Source organism: Mytilus galloprovincialis, chromosome 14, assembly GCF_965363235.1.
Source record: "Mytilus galloprovincialis chromosome 14, xbMytGall1.hap1.1, whole genome shotgun sequence".
Taxonomy (NCBI): Eukaryota; Metazoa; Mollusca; class Bivalvia; order Mytilida; family Mytilidae; genus Mytilus; species Mytilus galloprovincialis.
In genome coordinates, this window is record NC_134851.1 from 69,133,105 (window position 1) to 69,144,027 (window position 10,923).

Here is a 10,923-nt window from a genome sequence, read left to right on the forward strand (position 1 = left end):
CATAAATGAAACATTTATTGTGCATTTTTGTTAATATTTTTCAACCATAGACGTCTACTTTTATCTGTTGACATTGTGCTGGTAGTGTGGTCATACTTCATCTACATTGTTATACTTATAATGAGAATTACTGTTGATTAACTGATGAAATAAGTGAATCTGAAAAGTTAAGAAATGTTTCTGTAAAATGTTTAATATAAGCTAAAGAAAAGTCTGCAGAAACCCAACTATTTCATACAAAATAGTAACCTATGTTACGTTTGGCAATATAACAGACGTGATGTCAAAACACAACGTCTGTTACCTTTTTTTAGTATTTTCATTGTTATATTTGAACTATACTTAGTGTTGAGATATTTTCTATTGCCAAATGTGGTATACAAACAAAGTACAATACCCATCATGCGGTTTTTAGCACAAACAGAGAAAAAAAAGATGACCAGGTATTGATTTTTGCCCATGAAATGTTAAGTGTATGTGAATATAATAGAAAAATAAGCTTGCCGAATCAATCAACATGTTTACCATATTAGCTTGAGACCTCAGCAAAAAACAATGGGTATAGTGGCAATGAAGGATGGATGAAAGCAAATAAACAAAATACCACCTTTATACTAGATCGACATTATCAAGTTTTTTACCATGATAGTTCACGTGTGGCAAATACTAATTTTATTTTCCAACCTAGGCTCAAATGTTTGAGCTTTTGCACTTGAGGCAATAGTACCAAACATAACACATATTGAATGGTACACATTCACTTGTGTATTGGAGCTGCAAACACAAAAGGGCCATCAAAAACCAAGGACAACAATAAGAAACGCCAACAAAAAGAACTAACTTGAATGATAGAATAATGTTGAAAGGATATATTTAGGTGTTACCACATTTTTTACTACTACACCCATTAATAATAATGAACAATTATGGACTATTCAAGCAATTGTGACACTGTGTTACCAGTAAACATAGTAAGTCAAATGAATGAAAACATTTAATTATCAAATTTAAAGTGAAAGAATGTCTTGTTGTTTTTTTCAGTCGTATTTGGTTTAGCGAGTCTTTGAACAATATGTTCCTCAGGTTCCTGTGATGAATCTTCCCTCGCTGGCCACTTGTAACCATATTTACACTTCTGCATGTATCGCAGTATATATTCTCTCTCAACAATATCAACGATCTGGAAAAAAGACGAAAGATGTAATTTAAACAAAATAAAAAAGTTGATGTGTAAGACTTTTATAAAAAAAACTTAACTTGTTTAAAGACTGACATTTTAGTCCAAACCAAAACCAAATCAAATTATTGAGAACATGTGTAATCAGTTAAGTTCCTCAGCTAGCTTTCAGTTAATTAGTCAGCAAGATTTAGATAAAACATCAGTAATGACAAATAAAGTCCAATAAGACTAAACAATAGGCTCACCTATTATCACTGTACCAAAAAATTAGTATTAAAACTTAAATCTGAAACATGCAATAACAAAGGACACCAAATGTGATTGATGTCAATAATTAATCTGCAAGAAAAATAAAAGAGAAAGAACATCAACGAAACACAATAAACAAATAACAATAACAAAGAACCTTTTTACCTCAGCAACAAAATTCTGTGTTTTTTTTTGTCCACATTGAAGTTTCACCAACACGAAATTTCCCACATCATGATGCATTAGCCTAAATTCATAACATAATTATTATAAAAAAAACCTTGACATACCATTTCAGTTAAATAATATATCACACAAATATTAAAACAAATCAAAAAGGAGAGAAGTTTACAATTTTTTTTTCAAATAAAACTTCATTTCAACAATATCAAAATTAATAAAGAATAATATTCCCTTACCTTTTGCAATCTGCTTTGTCTGTTGTCTCCAAGCCATCTACTTTCTCTGGAGTCACCATGCCATCTGCTTTCCCTGGGGTCACCATGCCATCTACCTTCTCTGTTGTCTCCACACCATTTGCTTCCTCTGTTGTCTCCATACCATCTGATTTCTCTGTTGTCTCCAAGCCATCTGATTTCTCTGTTGTCTCCAAGCCATCTACTTTCTCTGGAGTCACCATGCCATCTGCTTTCTCTGGAGTCACCATGCCATCTGCTTCCTCTGTTGTCTCCATACCATCTGACTTCCCTGTTGTTAACAAGCCACCTGCTTTCTCTGTTGTCCCAAAGCCATGTACTTTCTCTTGAGTCATCATGCCATCTGCTTTCTCTGGAGTCGCCTTGCCATATACTCTCTCTATTGTCTCCATACCATCTACTCTCTCTGTTGTCAACAAGCCATCTGATTTATCTGTTGTCTCCACACCATTTGCTTCCTCTGTTGTCTCCACACCATTTGCTTCCTCTGTTGTCTCCATACCATCTGATTTATCTGTTGTCTCCAAGCCATCTGATTTCTCTGTTGTCTCCAAGCCATCTACTTTCTCTGGAGTCACCATGCCATCTGCTTTCTCTGGAGTCACCATGCCATCTGCTTCCTCTGTTGTCTCCATACCATCTGAATTCCCTGTTGTTAACAAGCCACCTGCTTTCTCTGTTGTCCAAAAGCCATGTACTTTCTCTGGAGTCATCATGCCATCTGCTTTCTCTGGAGTCGCCTTGCCATATACTCTCTCTATTGTCTCCATACCATCTACTCTCTCTGTTGTCAACAAGCCATCTGAATTCTCTGTTGTTTCAAGCCCATCTGCTTCCTCTGTTGTCCCAAAGCCATGTACTTTCTCTGGAGTCATCATGCCATCTGCTTTCTCTGGAGTCACCATGCCATATACTCGCTTTATTGTCTTCATACCATCTACTCTCTCTGTTGTCAACAATCCATCTGATTTCTCTGTTGTCTCCAGGCCATCTGCTTCCTCTGTTGTCTCCAAGCCATCTGTTTTCTCAATTATCTCTAACCCATCTACTTTCTCTGAAGACATCATAACAACTGCTTTCTCTGTTGTCATCAAGCCATCTGAATTCTCTGTTGTCTTAAAGCTATCATATATCTCTGTTGTCTCCATGCCTTCTGCTTTTGCTGTTGTCTCCATACCATCTACTTTCTCTGTTGTCTCCAATACATCTGCTTTCTCTGTTGTCTCCATTCCCTCTACTTTCTCTGTTGTCTCTAAGCTATCTGCTTTCTCTGTTATCTCCATGCCATCTGCTGTCTCTGTTGTCTCCAAGACATCTGCGTTCTCTGTTGTTTCCATGCCATCTGCTTTATATGTTGTCTCCAGGCCATCTGATTCCTCTGTTGTCCCAAAGCCATGTACTTTCTCTGGAGTCATCATGCCATCTGCTTTCTCTGGAGTCACCATGCCATATACTCTCTTTATTGTCTCCATACCATCTACTCTCTCTGTTGTTAACAAGCCATCTGATTTCTCTGTTGTCTCCAGGCCATCTGCTTCCTCTTTTTTCTCAATTATCTCTAACCCATCTACTTTCTCTGAAGACATCATACCATCTGCTTTCTCTGTTGTCTCTAAGCTATCTGATGTATCTGTTGTCTCCATGCCATCGGATATCTTTGTTGTCTTCAATCCATCTGCTTTTTCTATACCATTAACTGTCATATTTTCTGTACCAATATCATTTACTGCACCAACGTCTATATCCATACTATCAATGTCATATGTCATTTCTAGAATATTTCCAAATACACTGCTTATCAGATCAGAACCGAATAAATCCATTGATAAATCTGGTGTGCTTTGTTCTTCCAAAACAACTAAATCATCGTCAAATGGTTCTTTTGGTTTTTCCATTTGCAAAAGTACAACAAAGTGATTTGGCACCCATTCTGAAGGTTTATCGTCAATTCCTCCTGTGTTTGTCCACATAATATGTGCTGGAAGTAGGTCTGCATTGTATGTCTGCTTGAATGGAAAAAAGTGTCTATGAAGGTCCTTTCTGATGGTTAGTCCAGCATACACTGGATACACTGAGACAACCTCTCTGAGTAACGCATTGGAAATTGCTGCCATTTGCCAAATACCCATATAAGCCGCATGATGGGCGACACTTAGAACCTCTTGCTCAAATATGGACTCAATGTTGTGCTTTGATAAGTGTTGAACCATATAAAATGGCGAAAACATCGCATATTGCTTTGCTATATCCCTTTTTCTGGTTCCACCTCTCTCCAAATAATGGTCATCAAGGTATTTTTGCTTCTGCTGTACTAGCTCAAACACTATTCTAATTCTCATTTCCTTGAAGTGTTCTTCTGTTCCATATGCAATTAAACTTGCACAACGTGCCAAACAATTTCCATCCCCATAAATAGTTGTTGGATAAAATCCCTTATCCATATATTCTCCTGTTACAAGTGGCAATGAACCTTTGTCTATTTCACGCTTGTGAGACACAATATATATGTCTTGCTGGTTTGTCACTGGAGGAAGTTTACCTACATCTCTAACAAGATCTTCAACCTGTTCATAATGAGTGCATGAATTTAACTGTTCATACAGATCTGGGAAAACTATATAATCAACAACTAATGTTTTGCTAACACCATCCTGTATCCAAACCTTATCTAATGTTTCAACACCATCCGGTGTCTCAACACAATCCACTGTCTCAACTTCATCTACTGTCTCAACCTCATCCACTGTCTCAACCTCATCCACTGTCTCAACACCATCTGGTGTCACCATACCAGCTGCATCAACGCCATCTGTTGTGGTATTCTGTTTTGTTTTGACTTTTTTGTTCACTGTTTGTCTTTTGTTTCTTTTCAGTCCTTTCTTAGGTTTACATTGGTCTTGTTCATTTCCAGCTTGCATTAATCTTGTCACTTTCCATTCATCCACATATGCTTTGTTGGTACAACAATTATAATTTTCAAGCAAACATTCTTCACAAAAGCAAGTCAAATTTCTGGTCTGGATCATATTTGGATCATCTGTGAGACCTTTGATACTGTGTATTTTTTGTGTTCCTGGCACTGTTTTACAATTAAAGCTTTTATCATGGTCTATTTCTGTCTTTCCTACTAAAATATAGTGTGTCCTATGGTGTTGATGAGCTTCCTTGTCATCTTTGCTATTCTTTGTAAGAAAATGAACAGCACTTTCTGCATTACTTATGACTGCTTGGTTTGATTTCACTGCTCTACTAAGCTTTGATTTCACAACTGCCACTACCTGGTCTCCAGGTCCTTTGCCATGACGACTTCCAAAGTAAGATCTATGAATTTTCACATTTGAGTTACAAATATAACTGAAGGGAATTTTGCTCTTATACTGTGATGAACACCCATCTGTAAATTCAAACAATGTGTCACACTGAATATTTTTCTCTTTTAAATGTTCAATAGTTTTATTTTCAAACCAATTAACTGCGTGTGCATCATGGCGAATATCTTCACTTAAAAACACAACATCTTCCTTAACTGTACTATTGCATCCTTTCTCATTACACTTGTAATAACATACCACAGGGTGTACTGTTATTTGAGTATGAATCCAGTAGAGAAACTGTGGTTCATCTTGAAACTCACAAACATAGTTACGTCCAAAGTCTAGCACTGCAATCACACAGTTTACAGGTGGGTGCTGTGAAATATTCTGGAATTGACCTAATTCCCAATGGGCAATAAATAAATGTTTTTTCAGGAATAAAATCTCAGAACACAATTCATCAATTAAAGTGTTGCTGTTCGAACTTTTGAGAATGAGGCCTTTCTTTTTTTCTTTGTTGTCAGTGACGGCCCATACATAATAGTCTACCCCATATTTGTTGGTCACGTCCTTTAGATGAGTTCTCATCTTCTGTTCTCCACATATGTTGCAAAGCCCGTCAATACAATCCTTCTTGTGGTACTGGTTATCCCCTTTTGGACACATAACTATATTAACAGCACAGTATTTGTCCTTGATTTTTAGTTCCTCTGCATTTTCACAAGAACGGCCAATTAATTTATTGACCGTCTTCAGCTTCAGTTCTACATTTAAACAGTATTCACATAAACACTGCTGCAATTGTTGATCACAAAATGTTTTAACATTTTTGGGGCGCAGTGATGCAAACTTGCTTTTTCCTAACTTAACGCTTGGATTCTTTTCCTTATAGATTTGAAATGTGTCTAACAATGATCTATGCATTATGTGTGCTGCTTTTCCATCTTTGTTAACCAACCTTTTGTCTGGCAATGGTGTTGATATCTGTGGGTGTAGAAAAAAATCTTTAACGTCTTCAGTTATTTCCTCAGGGATTTTATCTGATCTGACTTTGTATTCATTCAGCATGTTCAGTTCTGAACATTTATTTAGGTACGACCATTTGATGCCCAGGTGTCTGCTTACATTCTTAGCACTTTTAACTTTAGACTGTATGCATGCTGATACTAATGCTCGACGTAAGGTTTTCTCAGATTTCTTATTACTGCTTTTTAGTCGAAATATTTGTCTTTTTATATTATTAAAGCAATAGGTTTCTACTTTTCTCTTTTTTGGTGTGGTTATTCCTACTCTTGCAAGAGCTGCATGTTTCTTGGGTGATGCATTACTTATTATATTCATGACTACTCTTGCCATTTTTTCTGCACATTTTGGAAGATACTGCTTTACTCTTTGTGTTGCTTTTTCTTCAGCTGAAGGACTACTAAAAACTGAATTACCATTTGCTGGCTTTGTTCTCGTCTTTTTGTTCTGCGACATTTTTCTCATTCGGTCCTTTTCCTTAACACGTCTTTTTTTCTGGCAAGATGATCTGCTACGAGAATCTTGCTTTTTTATTCGCCAGTATTCTCGCTGTTCTAAGATTTTTTGTCTTGTCTTTGGTTTTATTCTCTTCTTTTCTATCCCAAGGGCTTTTTGTTTTTCTCTATGTCTTTTAGCTCTAATACGATTTCCTTCTCTTATTTGTTCTATTTCTGTTTCAGTTTTTTCCTTCAGTCTATTCTCTTTGGCTTGCTCTGCATTCTTCTGCTTTATCTCCAAATAATCTAAAAAGAAAAAGAAAAAATCAAGGTCGACATACTTTTATTGTGATTTAAACATGGGTTTTAGCAATTGTGAGGGACAAAATATGCGAAAAACAAAGGCCTGTGTTTAAAATATTCAAAATTTATGGTCACAATGAAAATTTCGATTATAATGGTTTTTTTTAGAGAACATAGACTATATCGACATTTTCAACAATTTAATGAGGTTTTCATGCACTAACTATACTGTGATGTTGCCAATTTTAGTGTAAATATTTACACAGTCATATAGACACATCTTTGAAACCAGAATGCTACAGATGATTGGCACCAAATTTGGTCAAATTTTTACAAGTAGTTTCAGCAAAAAAGATGTTTTAACAAGAATGTGTCTATAGTACAGGGATGGGCCACCCCACTATCATTTCTATGTTCAGTGGGTCGTGAAATTGGGGTCAAAACTCTTAATTTGGCATTTAAATTAAAAAGATCATATCATAGGGAACATGAGTACTAAGTTTCAGGTTGATTGGACTTCAACTTCATCAAAAACAACCTTGACCAAAAACTTTAACCTGACACTGGACATGGGACAGATGGACGAATGAATGCAGAGACCAGAAAACATAATGCCACTACTATTGTAGGTGGGGCACAAAAAGTTTTCAATGCGTGACAAATGCCAAATGAAGCGTTAGTTCACACAGCCCTTCTGGCCAGATAACTTATTAGGAGTCCTTACCAGGTCTTAATTTCAGGTTTTCTCTGTATCTTTTCTGTTTCTCTGCATTGCTGAGTTTTGGTACCTGCATACATCCTTCTTCTTCAGCTGGTTTTTCTTTCCTAGGCCTCATCTCCATTCTGTAAATACCAAAATAAGCCAAATGAACTGTAATTCAAGCGTTTTCTACTATAATCAAAATGTCACATTTCTCTTTCAATGTATGAATGTGAAACACTGTTACTTTTTACATCATTTTAGGGTTAAGATGTCCATAATCACAAAGCAAAATATTCTATATTTGTGGTTTATCATTATATATCTTTCAAATTTAACAGACTATAGGTACAAAAATGTACTTCTGTTAACATGTAGAATGTTTTCAATATTGCAGTCATAACGATGCTGATATGATAAATAATCATTATGTCAAAATGTTGCGACATTTGACACCATTTTGTTTAACATTAAAGGTCAATATTCACATATATAACCTAATTTGTTAACACTTGTTTACCTTGGACTATAAATATATTTTGAGACAATAATTCTGTTTCAAGAACACAAAAAAATATGTTCTTTATAATAAAATGATGACTGTTCTATTACAGTAATATAGTATAATACTTTGCCAAACAGTTGTTATTTGGACTCGTCTCTTCACAATTTGTTTTTTTAAAGCAAGTCAACATCACATATGTTACTTCATTGTCAAACAGTATTAATTGAATAATATAAACAAGATTATATTTTTTAAAGCAAAAAAAAAAATAGATTGGAACTCAGGATTTTAACATATTTAAAGCATTATTAAACTGATTTTGTTACATTTCTTGGTTTGTCGAGATATGTCAAACTGCTGTGATTTGGACATACTTTATTCACAATATTTAAAATAAAAAATAGTCAATTTTCACAACTGTTACAAAAAAGTTGTAGAATGATGTTGCATAGAATAATTGCACTGTCTTTAAACGATAAAGAGCATGACTTTTTTGTTTTAAAAGTATAATTCTGACAAGAACATTCAAATTCTAATGTAAAGTAAGTTTAAGTAAATTGTAAACAGTTTATGATTGACCATGATTTTTTTCCATAAAAGTCACATGTAACATTAGTTGTTCATCTTAAGGTAAACTGGTAAATAACAGTCTTTCTTATATTATCATGATAGTTATAAAGAATTTCAAACCATCCTCTTTAAATTTAAATCTTTATCAAAGACTTCAATTAAGAACTACATCTAAATTAATTTGAAGTCAAAATCATGTTATACTGGACATATTTTAAGTAAGACAAATATCTTTGATGAGTGGTCAAACATCACAGCTGTTGTGTTTTGTGTTGTGAAATTTGTTTGTGCATTAAATGTACTTAAATGGTACATTGACATGTGGGTGATTTAAGATAAGAAAACAGAACTTTTGATACTTTCAGGTAAAGAGTATATTAAAAGTATTTTTGAACAGGATTTGGTAACACCAGTGTGCTTGACAATGTTAACAGGTTGAATTAAGTCATGAATGACAATGTTACACCAGCCAAGATCTAATAAATTAATTTCTTATTTGTAACAATTTTTTATAATTTTGTATACATTATCAATAATAAGCCTAAAAAAAAAGAACAAAACACATTGAGCAATGTTTAATTTATTGTATTAGCCAGACACCAAACTGTTGTGATGAATGACAGTTATTTTCAGGCAAGAACTGAAAAAACAAAAAGTCCATAATAACATTGTTATCTTTTTATGGGAAAATGTTCACATGTACAATTCAGATCTAATAAGGCATGTAATTTTCACCTTTATAAAACAGAAGTATGTAAACAAAACCCATTATAATGTGTTTAAAACATGTTATGATTGGTGATTAATAGAAATACATTGCTTAGTAACAACTGTGTACTTGACATTTCTGTCCAGGACGTTGAAGTCAACCATCACTTAGTTATTCATGGTTAACATAAACACACATCTCTATAGATCTACATTTCTTTTTGTTTTCAAAGTGTACATGTATCATAGTAGATTCTTTTTGCAACTTTTTCTTTATCATGACAAGCTTTCTTTTTGATGATGTGATGTACAAAAAACATAAGTGATGTTTGACTCTAATTTTAAACCAGACAATGTATGTCAATGATAACATGTGTTACCCATGTCAATACCGGAATCATGCGTATATCGCGTGTCCCTTTCCAAACTCCCCAGGTATTTTATATAAAGTTTGCACTCTTTAAAACAACCATAGCACATTAAAACCACATCTAAACACGGGACATTTAATGAATTATTTACTTATAACGGTAACTAATGTTATCATTCTCAACGAACGTGAAAATCCTCAATTTCTGACTGAAAACTTACCGGAGGAAATTGCTTGCCATCTTGTATTGTAATAACCAAATCAGATACGGTATTAATCCGGTCGTTTAACTTCCGGTGGAATTGTCTAGAACAATCAACTGCAGATTAAAATTCATTGGATAATATTGCATAAACTGCATCCAACAACCGTTACTTTTTTGACGGAATCTTTTTTATTTTTTTCAGTTGTGTTTATTTTTTTAGGGTCCATTGCTCTGTACCCCATACTATAAGAAAAGCGTGTTATAACATCAGATGTTTTCAGTGATAACAAGTTTGCGTTCTTTTTATTTCACATTTTGCTCTCTGTGTGTCTTGTTGCTAACACTGTTATTTGACGGAAAATCGTAACACTTGGGTTATCATCTAAATAAATCAAAGTTTTCCTAGAAAACACCATTAAAACAACTTTATGTTCATAATTGAAATAAAATATTGATTGCACTATGCTTTAAAACCATCAACTTGAACAGAAAATAGTATCATGAACCAAAAATGTTGCTGTGAAAATTTGACACTCTGTTGAATTTTGCATTTGTCCGTGATTTTTTTCTCAAAATTTAAAGTTTTAACTTCAAATCTTTTTTAATATAACTCCAATCACCATGAAATTTTAAGAACTATCTCTTTATTCATTTAGTTTCAATTCTGATATCTAACACTTTTATTTTTATGATTATAATTTGCTCTACACAGGTTATAATGAATGTCACTGTTAGTTCCACTGTAGCGTGGAATGGCTCATATTTAGTGTAGTGATACGTAGTAAGTACGGAACGGATGTGAGCTCTGCGCCGGAGATTGGTGAGTTCCATAAATCAACGCCACTTTGCTTATTTGAATATTATACTAAAGAAATCGGATACGGGTCACGGAAATTACATTAAAATGATAGGGAATTTTGAA

General features: G+C 34.2%; 1 protein-coding gene across 1 annotated transcript; it reads right to left on the bottom strand.

Annotated features, from left to right (window-relative positions):
- Window positions 1-854: 854 nt before the first annotated feature.
- LOC143057988 (uncharacterized) lies at window positions 855-10,392 on the bottom strand. Its single transcript, XM_076231451.1, has 4 exons — window positions 10,018-10,392; window positions 7,668-7,786; window positions 1,849-6,946; window positions 855-1,180 (listed from the first exon to the last, which is right to left on the bottom strand). Exons 1-4 carry the CDS (start codon window positions 10,035-10,037, stop codon window positions 925-927), a joined length of 5,493 nt encoding a protein of 1,830 aa, XP_076087566.1. The 5' UTR covers window positions 10,038-10,392; the 3' UTR covers window positions 855-924.
- Window positions 10,393-10,923: the final 531 nt, after the last annotated feature.